At 36.2% G+C, this 24,710-nt stretch overlaps 1 protein-coding gene across 1 annotated transcript in view; it reads left to right on the top strand.

Moving 5' to 3' along the window:
• GNAI2 (G protein subunit alpha i2) overlaps positions 1-24,710 on the top strand; it is a 105,647-nt gene that overhangs the window by 46,437 nt on the left and 34,500 nt on the right. Inside the window, exons 2-4 of the mRNA XM_034440757.3 lie at positions 9,721-9,763; positions 15,336-15,477; positions 21,312-21,472. Coding sequence (XP_034296648.1) covers positions 9,721-9,763; positions 15,336-15,477; positions 21,312-21,472 — 346 coding nt within the window. The remainder of the gene's footprint in view (positions 1-9,720; positions 9,764-15,335; positions 15,478-21,311; positions 21,473-24,710) is intronic.

Raw genomic sequence — 24,710 nt, 5'->3', positions numbered from 1 at the left:
ATTGCTTTTATTTTTTCCCAACATTAAGTTAGATTTAATTCATTAGCCTTTATCCAGCTCTTAGGAATATAGGGAATAGTTTGGACTTTATATTAACTTTATTTAAGTATTTGAAGAAGACTATCATATCTTCTCTGTTTTATCTTTTAAAGGTTGAGTTTTCAGTACCTTCAGCCTCTCCGCATAGAGATACTCCCCCTCACTCCCCCACAAAAGGCATGAGGGGATACAGGAAATGAACACAAACACACCAGAGTTCATTAAACTGGTCCAAAAGAACATTGTATCGTTTGCATTTACAGGGCTTTAGCAGATTAATAACACGGATGCATTAAATACTTTAACCCTTTGCATTAAAGATTAAATCTCTTAGTTGAGTTTGACATCCATATAGTTTTGAGGACAACAATGCTGAAGTGGTTTATCATTGCTTTCTGAGTTTTTTTTTTTTTTTAACTTCCCGATCTAGCCTTCAGCCCTGAAATTTCCTGGCATTCTCGCATTCAAGTATTAATCTGGTCTTATTTTGTGTGACTTTTTTAAAGACAGCTGACATTTGGTAGGTTGTGTAAAGTAATGAACAGTACCACCCATGTGAACTTCTCTTGCGGAAAGTAATTTTTAAAAGCAGAAGTTACTAGGCATGTTTGCAGTTGCAAATAGTGTTCTGTCTGGCTATGTACTTAACTGCTGCTTCCTTTTCAGGATTCCATTTCCACATCATCTCATCCAGTCTAAACCAGTTGCCAGAAGTGACTATTCCATGTTGGTGTGCCATGAGCTGGAATATTTAAAAAAAAAACAACAACAACCCAATCACACACTTCATGATAATAACCCAAGCACAGACTGAAGGCTTGATCTTGGCTGTGCAAGAGGAAGCCATCTGAATTTATGCAATCAAGGCCAGGATTGAAAAATCATCAAATGATTCAAAATATATACAAAGAAACAGTGGACCATTTACTCAGCTCATGCAAAAAGATTGCACAAACTTGATTATAAACAACATAATACAGTTGCCAGAATAATTCATTGGAACATCTCTAAAAATGTTCATGTACCAGGAATGAAAAATAGAGAAAATATACCATAGTTGAAAAAGGCACCAAAAATGAACAGATTAAAATATTGTGGAATTTGTAAATACAATCTGATTAAGTCTTATATCATCAGATTTAACTCTGAAAAGAAGGTGTAGCTAATTGATGTGGCTATATCGGGATAGTAGACTAGAAAACTAAGAAGATCACAAAGTATCAAGATCTGAAAATTGAAGTTGAAAGATTATGGCATAAACCAGCCCTGGAAGTCCCAGTAGTTATCAGCACACTGGGTGCTATACCAAAAAATCTTGGGTGGCACATTGAGAAAATTTCTATTGGTCAATTGCAAAAGGCCAGACTGCCATAAAGGCCATACAGTATATTACTCTGATATGTTACAACATCACAGGTTTGAAAAGTTCTGAAGTGGCAGTTCTGATTTAACAACATCATCATCATCATCATCTTGTATGCTGCCCCAATCTCAGTGACTTTAGGCAGCTCACAACAATCAAATAAATTACAATAAAATCAATAAACACAAAAAGATAAAAAGATGGCAAGTGTGATGAATCAAATATATTTTGAGGCTGAGTAGTAACACTCAAGCAAAAAATATAGTTTATAAAATTAGATTTTTTTTTGTAGTCAAATATATCCAGATACTTAATGTGCTTTATAGTGAAAGCTAAGTCCAGAAATTAACATTATGCCTTCTGTAACCATCCATGCCTTTAAAAAAAAATCCATGATTCTTGGGAGTTAATGCCTGATTAATGCTAATTATATGAGTAATCTCAGTTATTCTCTTGTGAGGTAATATCTATTTCTTGCAAGTTGCTGTTTCAATTACAGTCCTTATAGGAGTTACAACTACACAATAGTCTGTAGTTCATGTCATGAATGTTAGAGTAGTTGCATTTTCCCCATTTGTCAAATTGTAGTTGAAAGCTTTACTGAATACAATATAAGGAAGACATTATCAGTAAACTGGAAAACGTGATGACTTGTGGTTGCAAAAAACAATTTTCAGTAATGACTTGAATTTTTCAAAAAAGCCTGTAAATGTGATATTATCAGGGTTCCAAGTAATAGACCCATAGCAAGCAAAACTCCGAGGCAGATGAATTCCTTAAAGAATAGCTTTCTTGGATATATCATATTGGCACAGATCTGGTGAAAACCGACTCTGAAGATTCCCACCTTTCCACTTTAATTAGGTTTTTCACCTAATTAAAAGTAAAAATTTTTCCTCAACCCCAAATAATCAGTCACATGGTCCAATCAAGACACTGGTTGCCTGATGACCTCACCCCTCTCCCTCGAGCCAGGTGTGAGAATGTCCTTGGTTCCCAAGAGAAAGTTTTATTTTGGCTAAAAAACACCAGCTATCTCTAAGCCCCCCTCCCTATCCCTCAGCTCCAGTGTGGCAACACTGAAGCTCCAAGATGGCTTCAGTCAGATCACCTTCAGGGTTGACAAATATAGCATAAAACTGATTTAATACATTATGGAATTGGAGGGAGCCATTGATTCAGTGCAGATAGTGCACTGTGGTTTATTCCTGACATCGTTGCCTAGCTTTTTTAAAGCACCTATTGAAAAGTATAATTTTCAGTCAACTATGTATCCACTTCCCACCCCATCCCAAATTCTGCTGTGCTGCCTTGTAGTGTTTTGGGGGGGGGCAATGTTCCTGTGGGTCTAGGAAAACTTGCTGCGGCCAATTAGCCATGATCAACTCGCCACAGGACAGGTCACCACTGCCAATACGCCACAGGACACTTCAATGCTGTATTAATAGTTTCATTCAGTTAACTTTTATTATTGGTGGCCACGTTTTTGTCAAAATTATTGTAACTCTTTTATTTCTTCATTACTTTCTTTATTATTGGCTACGGTTCCATCAACATTAATTCAACTTTTGTATTTGTTGAATTGTCCCGCAGCAAATTGTCCTGTGGCAAGTTGGCCACAGCGAGTTGGCCGTGGTGAGTTGTCCCATTCCAGTTCCTGGGAGGGATGAATGAAGAATTTCAGAGTGTATACCAAGGGTATAATTTCCAACAGGGTCACCCAAGGTGTGAAGATCATGCCAGGTAAAATAACACCTAATACTAGCTAGCAGCAGTATAGGAAGATTTCCGAGGCAGATGATCCCTTTAATAAGAACTGCGAGGCATTAATGCATATCACATATTTTTACGAACAAAATCACATAGAAACTACAAAATGATTGATGATACAGTGTATAGTATTTATGACGTGGTTAGATTAAGGCCTTTGAAATAGCTATTTGCTCATATTGCCAAATAGGAAAATAAAATCTTGCAAAGATAGAATTAAAGGTAGAATTAGTAGGATCATGGGACATAAGAAGCATGAATACAGGAAAGCTCAACACAGTGAAAGAAGAAATTAAACAACTACAATTGGCACTTAGACATCAGTGAATTGAGATGGATTCTGATTGGACCCTTTCAGTCAGAAGATCCCATTGTTTATTATGAAAAGAAAGCATCAAAAGGAAGACATGACATTGTTTTTATAGTTCGGAATGGCAGAGCAGAAACAGTATTTGGCTACAATGCAATCAGTGACTGAATAATTATCGGTTAGACTTTGTGGACACCCTTTAATATGGTGTTCATTCAAGTTTATGTCTCAACTATCAATGCAAGAAGAAAATTGATGGGTTTTATGATTAAGTTCAATTTGAAATCAACGGAACATGCCAGGAAGATGTGCTGCTTGTGATTGAAGACTGGAATGCTAAAGTTGGAAATATGAAAGAGCACTTTGATGTGGCAGTTTCAAGGATGTCCAGCAATTTGCAGGAAAAACTTCTGGAATAGGAAGTAGTTCTTGGTGTTCCAGATGTGCCATAATTAGTTGTCACAAATGAAGAAATGGGTAATTTAAAATCTCTCTGGCAGAACCCTTCTTTGAAGGAGGTTGCAGTAAAATTATGATAGATTTCTTCTACTTAAACTAAACCTTTGTTTACTCCTGCTTTGACCAGGTGGGTAACCTTTCAGCAAAGCTCTTTAAAAAAAAATCTTTTTTCCTAAAGCCTTGAAATACAGAGCTTAACAGATCTTGTGCCAATCCAAGAAGCTGTTTTTGCTCTGTCCTACTTTTCATTTATAAGTTCAGTTTTAAGTTTGTTAATCACCCAGAATCACTGTTAAGAGATGGGTGGATGGCTAAATAAACATTCTGTGCATATAGATTACTTACCAACAATATTAGACTGGAAGGTTTTTTTTAAAAAAAAGACTGCAGAAGAAAGCTTTGCATTGTAGTTATGAAAATTACACTTAGAGGAATCAGGTTTGCCACAATTGAGACTTCATGCAAATGATCTGTCTGTGTTTTCACACAAATATCCTTTGATTTTACATACATGTTGTTAATGCTCTAGGTTGTCAGAGGAGAGATTAATTAGTGCTGGTTTGGCATTATTTGTTTAGCTTATACAATCTGTGGCCTCTGCTTATTATAATGTTACGAATGTTATTGGTGCAGTTAAAAAACATACAACCATGAGTCCGTTTAGAGGTAGTTTCCAAGATTTCAATCCCAATTATGACCACAACTGGGAATGCAATCTTGGTTGTTGAGGTAAGTGTTAGTTAAATGAGATGCCCATGTGGCTGATTCACTCAGTGATTGCAATCTAATTGCAGTCTTTAAGCAGACAGAGTGAAAGGGCTGCCTTTTGTGAACTGAGACCTCTCAGCTGAGATTCCCTCCTGGCAGGTAACCCTTGGAGAGAGAAATGTCTGCCTGCCAGGATGAAATCTCAACTCTGCACAGACTTGAGATTCCCTCTTGGTTGGCAGCATTTCGAGAGCAAAAGGGACAGAAACAGGGCATGGAACGGGCACCGATGCAGTGAGAGCAAGGTGGATAAAAATCAATGATTTTTTTTAAAAAATCAAAAAAATCAGATTTTTTTGATTTAAATCGGATTTTTTTTATTTTTATCAAATTTATTTTAATAAAAAACTTGGGGTAAAAATCTATCGTAAGATAGTTTTCTATTTAAGATACATAAATAATTTAGTTTATTCAGCATGAAATGGAGCTTAGTTATGTAGCATGAGGCTGTATATTCTGCAACACTGGGACTATCGGTGAGTCAACAGTAGGTCAAAGGAGTAGCAGAGATGACAGTTGCTCTTTAAAAATTATAATTTAAATCGAGTTGATTTAAATCAAGCCTTTTTACTAGTGATTTAAATCATGATTTAAATTGTGATTTAAATCAACTCGATTTAAATCAAATCCACCCTGAGTGAGAGAGTGATTTTAGGCTCAAGTCTGTGCTTGGATTTTGGCTGCTGAAGTTCAGGCAGGCATGGAGCATGGGGTCCTTCTCTCTCTGTCTCTGTGAGAGCTCTGGGGATTTTGGTCTCCATCCCTGCTTGGAAATGCTTCCAAGCTTGGAATCTTTCTCTTTAGGAAGATTTAGAACCAGTTGTAAGTTGAGGATTACCTGTAACTAGGCTCTAATACTACAAAGTTATTCAGATTGTTAGAAAGCTGTCTAAAGAATAGTCTGCCAGCTTCTTCAACATGGAAGCATATTAAGATTTTTCTTGGATTATTATTAAACCAAAAACAAAGACAATTCAATTTCTTCTTACCAAACTTTATAAAAAGACTTCTGTCATAGGTAGAGATGGATGGCCTTATGTCACACTTACAAAATAATCAGAATACTATATGTGTTTCAGCCATTTTCAAATGTAAAATATTAATTTGATGGGCGTCATAATAGTCCTTGAGGAAGGCACAAGTGGAATATGTATATTTTCTTATCACAGTTCATCTGGTAATACTACCTTAGAAAATAATTCTATGTTACCAGATGGGTCACACAGCAATGATGAACATGAGCCGAACATGGAAAAGCAAGGACATCAGCTTGGCAAACAAATATAGGCTAGTCCTCTCTATTGTGTTCCCCATAGCTACCTAGGAAGAAAGTGGATTCACTTGAGCTGTGTTGCTGGAGAAGGCTCCTGTGTATTCCTTGGACAGCAAAGTTGACCAACAAGCAAGTACTGGAATGCATAACACCAGATGTCAAGGAAGGAAAAATTACAAAACTATGTCTCACTTATTTTGGCCATGTCATGCAAGGGAATTCACTGGAGAAAGCAGTTATGCTGGGAAGAGTTACTGGTAAAAAGAAACTAGGCTGCAAAGAAAACAAGAACGCCATCAAAGCTGACACCAGCCAGAGCAAAGAAAAACTCAAAGAAGCAGTGCAAGATTGGAAGATGTGGAGAGACCTGGCCCTTAGAATCACCAAGAGTCAGATATGACTTGAATTGATAACATCATCATGAGATGATTGCTATGGATAACTAGGAAGAAATCCTTGCAGCTGGCATTATGCAGAAAGCCTCATCTAACATAACATAGCTACTCTATATGACAGATACAAATTCAGAATTAGATAGTAACACTGAATAATTAGTATTTATTTTGAATCTCTTGTAGAAACCACAGATCTGGCACACAGCACTGATTTTGTCTTAATGTTTTAAAATTCAGAGAGAGACAAGGATGCTATTGAGATAGCCTGCATGTATTCATATTTTTAAAAATCCTGTTACCTCATTATGGTCTTTAGTCATGCCTTCCCATGTACACATAACATATTAAGAGTGTTATTTTATACTTTTCAGAAAAAACTAATGTTGGGAAAATAAGAGTTCACTTGAGGAATGTTTTAAAAACTGCTTCCAATGCCATTTTTTGTGTAATCCTTCATTTTGTTTCAGTGAACCCAAAGCTAATCTGAACCATAAACTCCCCACTTTTGTTTTTTCTATGTTTTCTAGCTAGGCTGCAGCTGCTTAAGTTGCCTGAATGCTTTTTCTTGGGTTTAAGAACGTCCAACTCTAAGTCTGTTTTCAAGGCTCTGTGTTAATTTCCAGAAACAATGAACATAGTATAGTTGTGCACTGATCCTTGTTACTTCATGTGCTAATGAGTACTGGAACGAATTGTCTTTAATCAACTGTATTGTGCTTTCTTTGGGCTTTAATTAGCAAGTATGACTGACTAAAAAGAAGTAGCTTAACTTGAATTTGGAATTAAATCAATTCCCAATGAAATTGAGAATATTTAAATTCTGCCAATTTGTCATTCTGGTTTACATGATGGTAAATTTTTGTCAGTTTTGTCCTACTGCATGTATCAAAGTGTAGGGGTTGTTAATTCTAGTGGAATAATTGTGGCAATTTGTTGCAAGTCCCCTTGTATAACATTTCTAATATATTCAGAAGTAATTAAGAGCAACTAGATTAGATTAGCTGGATAATTTCCCTATATGAGAGGAACTGAGTGATATTTTGTGAAGCTTCAAACAGCTGGTCATCTGTAGATAACAGCTTGCGGATCTGAACTTGTTAGTGAATGTGTTAATAAGACGCATAGTTAAAAAGAAAAATTCTGATTAGTACCATGTATCTTTGCTATGAAGCCCCTTCTTCTCTCCCAAGGAAGCTGTAATTTCACCAGACATACACATGCATTTCCTGGCTAGAAAAACAGATATCCTTGTAAAATCTTAAAATAGCATAGACCTAATAGAGGTCCAGCTACCTTCTATCTAACAGTCTATCTCAAGACTAGTAAACAGAGCCACATTTTCTGGTTGAGAGAAAGGAAGAGTTTAAATTGGATTTTTTTGGGTGGATGAAGCTTCTGGTTCTTCATAATTCCTGGGTCAAAGGTAACAAAAACAATTTTATTCAAAACTTTTGGATTTCTACACTATTTGGGGATCATGTTTTCCTTCATGAACCTTGAAGCAATGTAGGAAATCCTCTCCCTAGTTGACTGTCAACAATTCAATGTGAGGATAGAAAGCCATTCAGGTGCTTTGTGCCATAGTGGTATTTGAAAATCGGTCCTGCAGTTTCTTGTTAATTTGTTTTAAAAATGGTTATTTGGCCAATTCTGAGCAGTGTTGTGAGTTGTCAGAGTGCACAGTCTACTTTTGGTTATTTTCTAATACTTCACTTAATTCAGAGAAAATAAATTCCAGGAGAATAGCAGAGACCGGGGAAAGTGACAGAAGAGACTTACTTATCTGTGGGTTTTTTAAAAAAAATATTAGGGGCTTTAGAGTGGGTATGCATTTATGTTCTTTTCAATGATTACGAACCTCATTGATGAAAGTAATGAGTTTCTTTTGTATACTTTACATCACTTATCGCCATCAGTCAAAAATATAGATATAGGTAATCCTCGACTTACAGCTGGAATTGGGCCCCAAATCAGGGTTATTGAGGGGAGCAGTTGTTAAGTGAGACACCATGTGACTTTCATTCAATGACTGCAATCCCACATGCAGTTTTAAGTAGGTTAAGTGGAGTGCCAGGGACAGGGCATGGGCTTGGTAAGGTGGGGAGAGGGTACTGACCTTCCACCATATCCAAGAGGCTCAGGCCCTCTCCCTACTGCACTTGGGAGAACAATAGCACTTGCTAGTGTTCTGGAAAGTTCAGAAGCTTTTTTGAGCTTTTCAGGTTGCTAGCAAAAACTTCAATTCTGCCCTCTAGAGCAGAGGGGAAAGCGCTAGTGAGAGAATGTTACTTTAGTTGCTGGCATTTACTCGCTAGCTCTTTCTCCTCCCCTCCAGAGGGATGAAGTTGTTTCTGTTCACTAGCTCAGAAAACCTATTTCTAGCATTCTGAAAAGCTGCCTGAGCCACCGAACTTTAAGTTCAGGCAGAAAAAAAGCTAAAAAAGAGCTAGTGAATGGAGGTGATTCTGCCCCTCTGGTGGAGAGGACAATGACCAGTGAGCGAACACCAGCTTTTCTGCTTTTCAAAAACTGACATTTGATCACTATTGCTTTCTTCTCACCTCAGAGGGGAAAAATCACTAGCACACATTTTTGAAAGGCTGAGAAAGGCTTTCAACCTTCTGCTGGCTCCCCAATTGACTTTCTGGGGAAGTTGGCAGAGAAATTACAAGTGGCAATCACATGATCCAGGACACTTTGCAACCAGTTGTAAATGCAAACAGATTTCCAAGTGCCTGAAATGTGGTCATATGATCTGAAGCATTGCCACGTTTTACAAAGGCCAGAAGTGTCAAAAAATACACGTTCTGAGGCCATTGTGACCACAAACAGTTGTTAAATGACCTGTCGTAAATTGAGTTTTTACTTATGTAATCTAGCTTCTTTTTCTGGTGGAATAGAGGTTTGATCAGAAATCTATCAGAACTTGAATATTGCTGGCTAAAATTCTTGTGTCGGAAGGAATTTTATTCCTGTACAATGACTTCTCACATTTCTCCTTTATTTAAGGTTGATTTGATAAGAATTATTAATGGATATGATAAGACCCAGAACTATTAATTCTCTTTAGACACTTGAACAGACCTGTGAAACTTCCTTTTCTGTGATTTTATTTTGTCTTATCATCAGTGACAGTGTTCCCAATTCAGTTTTCTTTTGGTAGTGGTATTAAATAATCCAAATCTTAGATTTCTAAAATTTTGCAATGGAAAGATGTTGGTTATTGCAATGAAGGAAATTACACTGTTAAATCTTACCCTTGTTCATATTTTTAACATCTTAATTTATGTAGCACAACTATTAGTATCAAAGCCCATTTCTGACATTCTCTTTTTATTTATAGGTGCAGGAGAATCTGGGAAGAGCACAATTGTAAAACAGATGAAGTAAGCATTGTTTTTTAATTAATAAAAATTACACTTCTATGCCACGTTACACATATTTTGGTAAAGATTTTTTATTCTTAAACTATGATGAAACTGTATGAAAAACTCATCTGTATAAGAACTAATTGTAATTTTGCACATAATGAATAGGTTTAAACTGTAGGAAAGCTTCTGTAAGATTTGTGTTGTTAAGGAAGTTATTTCATGATCATTTCACCTATAGTGCTGAAGGTATTACCTCTTCTAACATATAAACTGGATTACCCTAAACAGGGCATCAGTTGTGTCTCTGTGTGACATTCATTGGAAAATAACTATATTTTACTTCCCTTTTCATAATGTAATCTTAAGAAAGCCTTTTCCCTGTGTTTGATATGGGACACTCTTCATTTTCTTTCAGTTGTGCTTTAGAGATCTCCTATGCTGTTTCATTACTGGAGTTCCACTGAAAACCAGGTGGTCCTCTTAGATCCCTACATTTAGATTGTCAACATTGGCATGATCTTATTTGAGGCCATTGTCACCCTTTTATTTCAAATGACGACTAACTGACAATTGAACCATGTACTAGAGCTCCAGAAACAATTCTATTTTCCTTCTGAACCCAGTTCATTGGGTATCCACTTTGGGGTACTTAAACCTTGCACTTAATGTTCCAGCTGCTTGTCAATTTAGCTTAGGTTACTACCTTATAGAGATAGAGCATTTACATTGCTAGGAATGGTTACAGTATTTGAGTGCTTTAAGTAAAAGAAAGGATCATTCAATAAAGTTAAATAATGGGAGATCTGGGAAATGGTTTTCCACTTAGGTATTCACTGCCAGAAGGTGCTGCCAACTAGGATGACTTTAGAAAATTAGATAATTTCTCTAAAATTGAGTGCTAGTTATAAGAGTGCTAGTTATAATTAATTTCTGTTATCCATGATGGCTAGGTAATATCCACATTAATAACATACCTTGCTATTCTAGTTCCTAGGAAGTTTAAATGGAAGATGTTAATATCCCCATAATGTTTAGTATTCTTTGCAAGTAATTGTGCTTTATCAAAGGGAATTAAAATCATAGTTTTCCTCTTGCTTTATTTACATCAGCCAGAGGCTTAATACATTTTTTTTAAAAAACACCAAAACTTATTTTTTGACACTTGAGAACCATTAAGTTGTCCAGTTGTTATACCACGATCAGTAAATGTTCTCAATTTTCCTTCATTTTGGCTTTTTTTGCTTTACAAATACGCTAAACATTTTAAAAGTTAAGCTGCTGTACTGTTTTCTGTCAGAAACAAAATTATGTTGGAAAATTATGTTGCTGATGTTTGGTAATTTGTTACTGGATTTCACAAACATGATCCTGAGGGCCTCTGGGGACTGCAGAAAATAGAACTGCGGGCTGATGTGAACTACAGCAGCTTTAAAGTGGAATATTCGCTGTGCTATTGTACAATATGGTGGAGTTCTCTCCACAGTGAGCTTTGTTTGACTTCAGTTTGTTACTACACCATATTGTTATGATATCATATTACAGAGAAAAGTGATTATCAACACCCATACATTTAGAAACTAAAGTAAAACGGTGTTCTTTTGTGTGTGTGTGTGTGTGTGTGTGTGTGTGTGTGGTTTATTAGTTGTTGTTGTTTTGTTTTGTTTTTAAATTTGATTTATATGCCGCCCTTCTCCGGAGACTCAGGGCGGCTTACAATGTGCTCAGCAATAGCCTTCATCCTTTTGTATATTTATACAAAGTCAGCTTATTGCCCCCACAACTGGGTCCTCAATTTACCTACCTTAGAAAGGATGGAAGGCTGAGTCAGCCTTGAGCCTGGTGAGATTCGAACCTGCAGTAATTGCAGGCAGCTGGTCTTAATAACCAGCTTAATAACAGGGTGCCTTAGACCACTGTACTACCAAGGCTCTATTAGTTGTTTATTTTTAAATATACATCAATATCAATACATGAACAGAGTGACCCCTGGGTATAATCCATTTTGATACAAATATCAATAAGGATAATCATAATAATTATTATATTAATCGAATTTATGTAATCCTAGCATTAATATACATGTTTTTTTTTAAAGTAGTTATTCAGTGTTTCAATATTCCATTTTGATTCCAATGATGTTGTAAACATACATGGTAGTACCATCTTTCCCCCTCTAATCTTTTCTATCAAATTACTACTTTTATTCTATTTTATAAAAAGAAAAAAAAATCTGTTAATATTCCCCCTATTTCTTATTTCTACCTTTATTCTAACTTCTAATCAGATCACTATTGCTAATCCTAATATTAATACACATGTTTATATAAGGCATAGCCCATCATTATTTGGTAAACATACCTTATAATACCCCTTTCAACCTCCAATCTTTTCCATCTAACTATTGCTTCATATGAAAGTATGTATTCTTATTTCTATCTCTATTCAAATGTCTAATCAGACCATCATTGTATTAGAAAAAAAGAATAAATACACACACACACAAAATTCCTTTCTATCCATCATCTCTTGCCCATTTTAATACTTCAGTTCTTATTTGTTTTTTGGCTTGCCTCTTATACTCCTCTCTTGGATCTTTATCTCTATCAACATCTGTTTCTTCACCATTCAGGCTGAATATTTCTTCCATCTCTATCCTCCTAAAATGCCAGGTCTCCAGAATATCCACCCAAGCCCCTATCTCGCTTTCAAAAGTGTCTTCCCCGTTACCCAATTCCATTTTTAAATCTCTTAAAGTGCTTTTCCCTTGGTTTATTTTATCAGTCATTATTATCTTTATCATCTTCTTCCCATCTTCTTCCTTTGTTTTCTCTTTTGTCCGTTTTGTCTTTTCTTCCATTCCTTCTGCTATCTTCTCTCTTTCCTGGACTCTTTGACCGTCATTCATTATCAATTGTAGCATATTTTCTATTTTCCCATATATGCCTTGCACTAGGTACTTTATCTCTCTGTGATTCTTTTCCATAGTACCCCTAATGCTTTGAAACATCAACGTCATATCTCTTGAAATCTCACTCCTTTCCCCTTTAATTTAATAAGTCCTGTTCTTACTCAAGTCCAAAAGCAATATATTCCAGTCCAATGTTAATCCTCAGAAAATTCAGTAATCATAATCCTTTACATCTCAGAATTATTAATCAATTCCATTTAAGTAGCCCAGGAAGCTTCCGCAGTTTAAAATCACTTTGCTTTTCTTAAAAGTCTTCCTTATTCTCATAATAGAATCTCCAGTAATCATAAACTAACTAGTTATAGAATAATAAGTGTCCACAATCCTCCAGATGAATGTTATTTATTTCTCTAATTAAACTTGTAGAGGTCTGGTATATTTCATTCACCAGTAGATGGCGACCTCAGCTTAGATTTCAGCGTTGTTTCCAGTCTTGTAGATTTAATTAATCCAAATTTGATTCAGTTTATGGAAGCAAAGTCGGCTATTCAAGTAAATTCAAGTAGATAGTCCAGCATTTTTAATGCCTTTACAAAACAATGCCTGGCCAATTTAAAAGTCCAATTTTCTATGTTTTAAAAGGACTTTAGCTTTCCCCCCCTTAGTTCCTTTCTTTCGGGTCTAGGATTTTTCTCTCTATGGTAGTTCGTTGCTTTAAAAATTAATTCTAAGAGTGTCTTTTCCTGGATTTTCCTCTTTCACTTTTTCTTTAAAGTTAGGGTCTAAATAAAAAGGAATCTTCTCACCCAGCTCCAATCACTGTTCATCTGCACCATTCCTGCATGTTTCTTTGTTGCGTCGGCTATCCCAGCTTCATGGCAGCCATGATGGCTGCCTCTTCTCGTTGAGGGAGAGGGAAGAAGCCCTGAGTCCAGTAGGAGAGTTGCTGCTCTCCCCGAACTACAGGGCACCCCTCTTTTTTTCACCACCCCTACAAGGTGGCTTTAGCTCCTTTCGGAGCCCTCCAACAGGGAGAACACAGCAACGGAGCGCAGAGACCCGCTCCTAACGTCTGATACCACCATTACGTTAGCCGGAACTCTAAAGTAAAACAGTGTTCTGAAGCAGATATTTACCATCTTCTGAAACATGCATACTGACTTTGATTGATTGGATTTATAGAGCCACCCTATTCAAAAAATAGGTATGTAAAATAAAACGACCCTTTAAATAACCACACAACAACTGAACATGAAGAAAGGAGACTTCACTCAATGAGATCCAAATACCAGGGATAACACCAGATTTAAATGGCTTTTCTAAAGGCAAGCAAAGCTGGGGCCCTATTGTATATTGTATAGTGCAATGAGTGTGGAGACCATTCCAGAAAACAGCGGCAGCCTCCAAAAAGGCATACTCCCTAAGTGCCATGAGATGACAAGGTTTGAAAGAGGGAATCTGGACCATACTCTCCCCATGGAAGCTGTAGAGCAAGCCAGATGCTCTTTGAGAAGGTAGTCCCACAAGTAACCTAGTACTGTGTCATGTGGGGCTTTAAAGCACACTGTATTGCATTCAGAAACCTATAGGGAGCCAGTGCTGCTGGTTAAGTAATAGTGTCATGTGAGTGTAAAATGTTGTATAACTTCCCACATTATTACAATCTGGATAACCTGAAACTTCCAAATGGTCTTTCAAGGGCAGCCCCATATATAAATAGTCCTCAACTTACATCCATTCATTTAATGACCATTGGAAATTATGATGGCCATGGAAAATATGACTTATAAGCTATACTTAGACTTACAACTGACAACACTCCCCATGATCATGTGAGTGAATTTCAGGTGCTTGGCAACCAGGTCACATTTACAACAGGTGGCATCATCCTGCAGTCTTGTGATTTGCCATCTTTTTTGCCAATTTCCAGCAAAAAAAATCATTGGGGAAGTTGGATTCACTTAACAACTATGTTTCACAACTGTTATAAAATTGGGTTTGATTGACTTATACCTGCAACAACTTATGACAAAAATACTTGGTCCATACTGTGGTTCCAAGTCGAGGGATACCTGTAGAAGTTGTTGCAATATTCCAGTCAGGAGGTGACCAAGACCTGCCAATCTAGGAATAGGCACAATTGGTATATAACATACAGTTGTGCAAAGGCCCAGCAACCTCAGCTGCCCCCTACTCTTTGAGTAAGAACTGTGAATTCAAGTGAACCCCCAGATTCTGCGCTAAGTCTAAATGGGGAAGTGTCAACATTGTTCAGAACAGTGACAACATTCCAGTTCCTGGATATGCGCAACTCAGAACCCGTAACTGCTTAGTGTTGGCAGTGTTGAGTTTCAATTATTAGATTGTTCTTCCCCATCCTAACCCTCACAGCCTCCAAATACTGGGACAGAACCTCAACAGCTTCACTTGGACAGCTGGCAGAAATGTTCAGCTGGGTATCAGCAGCATATTGTTAATACCACCTTGTTCCTGGTCTCGTGCACATTCTTATCGCTAATTGTGGGTCAGCTCAGGAATGGGCAAAAGAAGGCAAATTTATTTCATATTAGTGACATTACATTATAGAAAAGAGTCTTTAATGAAGTATTTTATGTTAAATCCCTTGTAGATACGTGATATGCTGATTTTTAAAATCTTTCCTCTTCTGTTCCTTTCCAGGATTATCCATGAAGATGGATACTCAGAAGAGGAGTGCCGACAATACAAAGCAGTGGTTTACAGCAACACCATCCAATCCATCATGGCTATAATCAAAGCCATGGGTAACCTGCAGATTGACTTTGGTGATCCTTCTAGAGCAGTTAGTTTTCATTTTTACTTCCTTATTGTTTATTAACTTCCTCTGTGAGCATCACATTGTTCTGGTCTAAAATCTTAAGGAGGTATTTATTCATCCAGTCCTGAAAAATGGTGCTTGTTTTCTGTAAACATTGTTTGCTGGATACGGAAGACTTGTAAATAGCTGTAACTTACCTATCTGTAACACAAAATGAGAAGAGGAAACTAGTGACACCTGGTATTTTTAAATGTATATTTTTACAAAGATCACTTTTTCAGTTTAGAAACAACGGACTCCAGGCTTTTCCTACAAAATCAACTTGGTATATTTCTTAAGGCCTGATGATAATAATTATGATTAAGCTTTTTTTTTTTTGGTGGGGGGGAGGCAAGGAATCATTTAGCAATTTTTATAGCAAGGATGTGTCAAGAATTCTAGTCACTCAGTGTCAAAGTGGCAACAACCACTCCCCCATCCACTCTTCTTTCTTCGGATGCTTCTGTATATAAACTCAATCTTTTAAGCCTACAGGAAGTAGCTCAATGAGCTGTACTTTCTCAGCTGGGGTTGCACTGAGTAAAAACCATGTTGTGCAAAGTTAGTTGTGCTGTTTGCTTGGTGATTGTGAAGCAGCTTTAGGGCAACTGTATCAAACAGTGTATTTCACTCAATTCCATGGATACTGACAATACGAAAATCAGCCAACATTTTTGGACATCTAGTGCAGTATTTGCTCTAGTTTCATGGCAGGGAGGTGACCTCGTAAAAGGTAGATTAATAACAGTAATTAGTCATGCAGAAAACTGCTGTTTTTAATTTTTTCTTTCTTTCCCAACACAGTTCTCAAAATGAAACTATATAGAGGAAGGAAGTTCTCTGTGCTGCTCTTTGAGTAAAAAGCTACAACCTAATGATTGGTTTTAAAAGAAACAGTAGGTTCATGTACCACATTGTTGCAAACATTAAAGCCACAGTGGAATGAGTTGATTCAGGACTTTTTGAAAACTTATTTGAAGTGATATTGGTGCCTCTAATTTTACCAATTACCAATTCAAAGTGTTGTGAAATGGTGATTTGGATAACATTTTGGAAGCTGGATAAAAAGGAAGAAACTACCCATCAAAAGTGTGAAACAATTTAGTTTAGATTCAATCCTTAGGCTTGTCTTAGTATTGGGGAGAAGAAAAGAAAAATTTGACAGGTCTTCCCTTGGATCACAGTCCTGGTCTTTGCAGTCAGATTAACATGTAGTTCAGTCTTGATGTCTTCAGAAATGGAAGCTGGAGACAAACTGACATAGTTTAGTTATTTGCTCATTTTAGAGTTTTCCAACTTATGTCTTCAAAGAATGTAAGACATTTAGTGACTGACTTCTAGCTGGATGGTTTAAAGACTGGTTACTTTTATAGAATCTTATTTTTCTTCCTTCCTTCTATCTTTAACATTTATTTTTAATCCATTCATGAAGAATTTTTATAATTATTTCATCTGCTACCCAATGGCAGTCCTAATGAAACAAGGCAATTGGTGTTTCCATCCCAAAATATACATTTGTTTTGTACCATCAGCTAGGAATGTTCATGGAATGTCCACTTTATGGAACATTCTTTTCCCCAAAATTATATTAGCCCCATTTCTCTTGATGTCTCTCAAGCTCTGATTATGTCACCAAATCTGGGAATCACAGGGACCTGAAGATATGTCTAAATGGCTCCACTACTGAGGTGGATATTTCTCATTCTCTCTCTGTCTACGGTTTGTATCTTTTGCTTTTAATAATATTTTTTAATATTGATTCTTTTATTTTTATAATGACTGTTATATATGTCTTGTTTTATCAGGTTGTTGTACACCACCTAGAGTTGGTTTTTGTGAGATAGATAGCCATACGAATTTGATTAATAAGTAATTATATAAATATTTATTTCCTCAGAATTTAGTATCTTTCTTAACTAGGCGTCTGTCTGATTTGCGACCTATCCTGGTGCTTAATAGTAGAAAATTAGCACAAAATAGGATCAGTTTTTGCAGCAAATATTATTATCTCAAAACAGTGAAAAGGTTTCCATTTTTACAAAATTATAGTCCATTTTGGACAAACTGGGATATTGCAAGGTATATAGTGCTAATTTCTGAACTGAGGATAAAGCTTCCTATCAATTAGGTTCCTGTCATGCAGGGAAATTTATTTGGCTTCCCTCTTACTTCCTCTTTAATTAGTGCCTACAGCACAAAGCCCAAAATATTAGGCATAGAAAAAAAAATTTTTTTTCCTAAGGTTAATAATGTATAAAGGCGTTATCAATCACAAGGTTAGAAAGATCATAGAAAAAGTCAATATGATGATAGAATGAAAATGAATGACAGAGCTTCTCTCTATAACAAATACAGCATAACTGGGAAACTAAGTCATCACCTCAGAGTTAATTCAGCACAACTCTTCTTAGATGCAAATTTTTTCAAGTATAAACTTGCAACCAAAATATATGACAACACATCACCTGTGTTCTGTGGAATTATGATGCAAGGTAGAAGTTGAAAGACAAACAGGGCTTACTGGAAAATCTCAGAAAAATATGAAAGATCGAAATTGGGAATATAAATATGTTATTTCTTTCACTAATAGATAACGTACTAAAAGCCTATCCCCATGCATTAGGACAAATCTGGAATAATATGTTGGCAGAGTGTTGTCCTTACAAGGTATATACACTTGTGATATAGACTTTCATGGCCATTTTCCATGAAATGTTATTCTGTTTTCATTTTCCTTTTTAAAATAGTTCTGATCCTAAATGGGTAGGGACTTTAAATGTTTTAGAATTAACAATATTATAGAAACCCAAGTACAGTACAGGGATTGCTTCCTAGGAAAGAGATGCATCAGTGTATTGAAGCTCCCTTCATTTTGTGCTAACTTGGGTTTGTTTTTTTAAATATGAATATATTGCCTGTTTTTTAAAAAAATGATTGGAACATCTCTTTTATATTGGACAAATTTGATAAAAACAAGGATTATGCACATTTCAAAATGTTTCTAAACACTAATTTCTATAAGAAAAAATGGCATCTGTATATATAAAATACGCCACAATGGTTTTTTCAAGTAATTCACTGAGAAGGAGCCATTCTGTTATAACATTACATCGCTTAGATCAAAATTATGTTTACTTTGGAGAGTTTGTAGTTGTTGCAGACGATGTGTCCTTTTTTAAATAGTACAGTGACCTACACAGTCCTGGAGTTACAACAACAACTGGGACGGTTGGGATTGCCATTGCTAAGCTGTATAGTCATGTGATGTCACACTTTATAACCATATCACTTAGTGATGGCACTCATGATCCCATTGTGTCTGCAGATTTTTTTTTAAAAAAATACAATGTAAAAAAGATACTATAATGTAGGTATGTAAGGGCAAGAAAAAATATAAAATATAGTGCAAGTGAAGTCCTTGCTGTTAGAACCTTCAAATGCATATTTTCAATTTACTTTTATTTCAAATTACTTTTACAGATCCCAAGAAATTCTAAAGAAAGAAAGTATAACTTCTGGAACATAGCAAGAAGTAGAAATGTAGGCAGCATTTAAATAATCCATTCCATAACCGGTACAGAGGCATGACAATGTGAGACTTAGCACCACCAGAAACCATAAATTAAAATCTGCAGATTTCCACCTGTATGTTTTACCTGAATCTATAAAAATACAAACTTCCTGGAATAAGTATTCCCAATTTATTTCACTGGATTTTTCCAGCTTCTTAATCAGTCTCTGTGGGGAACAGACCCCTTTATTTTAAAAGACTGTGCCTTTTCTGTCTCACTCAGAGAGGGGTTGAAGTAATTCATGGGAATATGCCTTTTGTATCCCAACTTTCAGTCTGGCCATTCATTCATTCATTCATTCATTCATTCATTCAGATATAAACCAGTGCCTTGATAATGAGAAAGTTGTGATCACAAGGATAGCAAATCATTATGAGAGAATTTGTTGTGCTTCCCCAAAATTGTGTGGAAGTTTATGAAGATGCAACAGTGAGGTCTATTGTTTCATAATTAATAAATATTGTTTCATAATTAGTAAAATAAAGTAAATGAATGCACCGGCTACCTCTGAACCATTTCAAGCAACGAAGAATTTGTTTATTTGTAAACAAGCACGTTCAGATATTTGTTATCTATAATATTATTTGCATTCTTTATCAAGTGTAAATTAGCTAACGAGTACCACGGACATAAGTTTATGTAGTTCCATTTTTTTCCCTACTATATCAAGATTATCTGCTCTGCATTGGCTAAATTTAAAGTTTACTTCTCCATACTGACATTCTCCCAAAGTGGCATATTATATCTCCCATTTCCTCCAGTTTACATAGCCAGTGAATTTAGTGATTCCAAATTGGGGAGGCACCCCTGGTATGAAAAGTAACTGCTTCCTTAGTTAGATTTGCTCCATATTTCAACTAAAATAGTACCCAGAGTATAAAAAGTAAAAAAATAAATAAATAATTATAATTGAAATTTAAATCTCAATTAAAAATTCCATGATACTGAAAAAGAACACCTTCTAGTTCATAATTTAAAAATCTAACATTTATCTGAACCAGAATGTCTTTCCATAGTTGAAGTAAGGGTCATTAGATACATCTAAACTGTCTGTCCCCTCCCCCTTCTTAGGGAGTTCCAAAGCCTGGTAGCAACTGCCAAGTAGGCTTTCCATTTGGCATTATGTCAGTATCGAATCAGCCTCTTTCAGAGCAATTCTGTATAATCCCAAAGGTGCTTTCCAAAAAGGCTACTTGGACTTTCTTGATTTATCTTGAAAATGTTTCACTTCTCATCCAAGAAGTTCTTCCAGTTCCAACTAACTGGTGGGGAATGAAAAAGATTTAATATATAAATAAATCCTTTCCATTCCCCATCAGTTAGTTAGAACTGAAGAAAGTTCTTGGATGAGAAGTGAAACACCTTCAAGAAAAGTCCAGTAGACTTTTTGGAAAGCAGATCAGGGACAGTCATAATCTGGATGACTATGGAGAACCTCCATAGACAATTCTGTACAATAATGCCTACATTGGGCTTTAGTCTCTTACTACTGGAAGTCTTGACTTATAACCACAATTGAGCCCAAAATTTCTATTGTTAAGCGAGACATTTGTTAAGTGAGTTTTGACCCATTTTCTGACCTTTCTTGCCACAGTTGTTAAGTGAATCACTGCAGTTGTTAAATTAATTATCAAGTTGTTAAGTGAATCTGGCTTCCCCATTGAGTTTGCTTGTCAGAACGTCACAAAAGGGGATCACATGATCCCGGGACACAGTAACTGTCATAAATACAAACCAGTTGCCAAGCATCTGAATTTTGATCATATGACCATGGGGATGCTACAAAGGTGGTAACTTTGAAAAATGGTGACAAGACACTATTCAGTGATGTTGTAACTTTGAACGGTCACCGAATGAACTGTTGCAAGTCGAGAACTAGCTGTATATACAATTTTTCACACTGTTAAATCTGATTGAACTACTTTTCAGGTTTTGTATCACTGAAATTCTTTCTGTAACATACTCCCAAATACTATTCAGGACTGACCTTGCTCAATTTCAGGATTCTGCTGTCAACTGTTACCCATATAAATTGTTAAGCATAGACTTCTTTGTGATATGCATTTATAAATGGCATCTGCTTTGTAACTAGAGGGTGTTTTATTTCCTTTGCAAAATATGTTTCACTCTGAGAAGAACTTTTTGTGAGTTTAGAGAGAATAAGGGCAAAATGTGAACTTCAGTATAATGTGATATTTGCTTCCCCTGCCCATGGTCCTAAATGTCTCAATTTTACTTTCCCTGCAGGATGATGCTCGCCAGTTGTTTGCACTCTCTTGCACTGCAGAGGAGCAGGGAATCATGCCAGAGGACTTATCCAATGTGATTCGGAGGCTGTGGTCAGACAATGGAGTCCAGGCCTGCTTTAATCGTGCCCGGGAGTATCAGCTGAATGACTCTGCAGCTTAGTGAGTAACTTTCCTTTGAAAACTTTTTGCTTATGGCAATATATTTTAAGCTTTAAATAATATTTGAGTAATGCCAACTGGCTACACATTCAGAAAATTTGCCTGATAAGGTATCAAACAGGGTGGATAAAAATCAATGATTTTTTTAAAAAAATCAAAAAAATCAGATTTTTTTTAATTTAAATCGGATTTTTTTGATTTTTATCGAATTTATTTTAATAAAGAACTTTTGGGATAAAAATCTATCGTAAGATAGTTTTCTATTTAAGATACATAAATAATTTAGTTTATTCAGCATGAAATGGAGCTTAGTTATGTAGCATGAGGCTGTATGTTCTGCAACACTGGGACTATCGGTGAGTCAACAGTGGGTCAAAAGAGTAGCAGAGATGACAGTTGCTCTTTAAAAATTATGATTTTAAATCGAGTTGATTTAAATCAAGCCTTTTTACTATTGATTTAAATCATGATTTAAATTGTGATTTAAATCAACTTGATTTAAATCAAATCCACCCTGGTATCAAAAGCTGGCAGATTTTAGTAACTGAAGTATCAATCAATCAGCGCCAAACTAAAGATGATAGAGCTTTGCATGTTCAGTTTTCTCCTGTAGTTAAAAAAAAAAAAAGTGTGTATACTTGGATAGTATGTGTGTACTGGGCTGCTAAACTTTTTTCAAGTATTCTACCCTCCTCAAATAATCTGTTTCTTGTAGCAGTTTTTCACCCTGTAAATCTACATTAATTTTGCAGTATACTGCAACACAATAACTATATTCTGGATATGTTGATTATTTCAAGTATTTCTGGCCCCCATTTTAGGACAACATCTTAAAGAAATGACGCTGTATAGTATAAACAGTACAACCAAATAGTATCATTTCGTAGTTAAAAAAAACAACCCAAAGAACTTTATACTATTCGTATAATACACACATTCTTCATAAAATGCAGAGCAAAAAGACAGAAATGAATTTGGGCTGTTCCATAGTTTCACACAGGACAACAATTTATCTTTGTTTCTTCCTCTACTACTGTTAGATCCACTGTGATCTAACATCTGTCATACTGTCATATTGTCTGAGCTATTTTTGGTATAAAAATTTCAAGGGCAGCTTTCTGAGCTTGCTGTTTCTTCCATTGCCTTTCCTTATTCATTTGATTAAGTTGTGTCATATATTTTAGATTATAAGCCCTACGAGCATATGATTGGTCTTTGCAAAGTCATTCTGAATTCCTTTCAAATAAAGAGGGGGCAAAAATGTTTTAAATAAATAAGATGCTATTTTTGTAACAGCTGTGGTTTTTTAAATTATCTTCAAAAGCATTGCCAGTAAAATGCATTTACAAAAGTTTAGTCTGGATGTGGCTCAGTAGTTTAGTTTGGGCTGAGATGCTAAACAGAATCAGTCATAATTTAGAACTTGGATGGGAGACCTAAGGGGAGTTTCAGGGCTGTAGGCTAGAATGGGAAGTTAAAAAAGAAAAAAAACATCCTAGAAGAAGACAATGGCAAGCCACTTCCATATTGCTGCCAAGAAACTTTTATCACCGGGAGCCACGAGTGACATGAAGAAGTTTTATTTATTTATTAAATGTGTTGGCTGCCTATCTTATCACAGGATAATGGTGGGTGGCTACTAATGTTACTCTTTAGTCTAGTTGTAATCAATACAAACACAATACCTTATTTCAGGGGTGGGTTCTACTTACCTTTACTACCGGTTCGCAACAGGGCCGTGTGTGCGCATGCACAGAAGCGTTCTGATGACATCAGGGTTGGTGGGCGGAGCCTCCTGACGGTTTTACTATCGGTTTTATAGAACCAGTGTGAACTGGGGGCAACCCACCACTGCCTTATTTTTAAATGGATTGCAGTTGTTGCACAAATTTAAATTGAATCCAATTTTCCCCACTTGACTTTGTCGGAAACTGGCTGGAGAGGTCGCAAATCACAATCATGTAATCACAAGATGCTGCAACTGTAGTAAATGTGAGCTGATGTCCAAGCATCTAGATTGCAATAATGTAATTGTAGGGAGTAGTGTGATGTCGTAACTTTGAGGATAAGTCACATTTCCCAAGGCTGCAGTAACTTTGAACCTTCCAGCCTTAAATGGTTGGAAATCAAAGGCTCATTGTAATCCTGAACAGAATTGGTGTATTCTTTTCACAATATAAGTCATTTTTATTTATATATGACTGGGAGGACAAGCCTGTCTTCAGAGAAAGAGGCCGAAAGATTACTCCTTCTAGGTTCATCCAGCTGAAAAGGTGAGCTGGTTGCCAACTGCCAAAATGCAGGTGGGGGGAGCACTGTCAGAACTCTGGAATTGGGTTTTAAGTAGCTTTGGGGCGGGGGGCTGTCCCACAGTAACTTTGAATGGTCACTAAGCAACAGATTGTTAAGTGAGGACTACCTGTAGAGCAAAGAAACATATTGTCAGGGAAATACTTTTAAGAGCTGACCAGCTGCTACAATGATATAAGGCAGGGAAGGAGTCAACAAGGATTTTGGGCTGATATGATTTTAATGATATGGCTGTATATATAAGAGAGGCCCTATGAGGGCATCCCTCTCTACGTGTCTGCTTCTGTGTTGTAGTTGATGATTGAATGCCTGACTTTGCCTAGTACATGTATGTATATATTCCTTGTAGATAAACCACTATTTGAAAGACAAACCTGTTTACTGTGTTTTGCTCCTGGGTTGTCTCAAAATAGTCATACTGTGCACACTCTGACACATATAATTGGTGAAACTCATTAATCTGATTTTAGAAGTTACATCTTAATGCAATATCTTTGACTTTTAAGGTACTTAGCTAGCGTGTGTGTGTTTGTGTGTGAAATTTGAAGAATGTGATATAGAATGTTTACAAAGAAATATGCAGAGATCACATACATACACATGCAAATATATATTTAATGATTGTTCTTTCCTCTGTATTGTCAAAATACGTCTATAAATATTCTGAGAGGAAGACACTTTTTTTTTTTTTTTTTTGCAAAGGTTCAATTTCTATAGAGATGGCTCATAAAAAGTTTTACAGTGCTTGGCTTGGTCTTTCACATTTTTCTCTTTTTATTTCACCTGACAAATGACAGAGCAACAGGAGGCCTGTTTGGTTAATGAGATGGTCTAAAAATGGGAAAGCTGCCTAGGTTGAAGTATCCTTGCAGCTAAACTGGATTCAGTGATTAGGCAGAATTAGTGTGAACAGGAAATGTTAGACAAG

The sequence above is a fragment of the Pantherophis guttatus genome, chromosome 2, assembly GCF_059756535.1.
Source record: "Pantherophis guttatus breed Tessera chromosome 2, ASM5975653v1, whole genome shotgun sequence".
Taxonomy (NCBI): domain Eukaryota; kingdom Metazoa; phylum Chordata; class Lepidosauria; order Squamata; family Colubridae; genus Pantherophis; species Pantherophis guttatus.
Note: the sequence above shows the minus strand (reverse complement) of the source record. Positions and strands in the feature narration are given on the sequence as shown.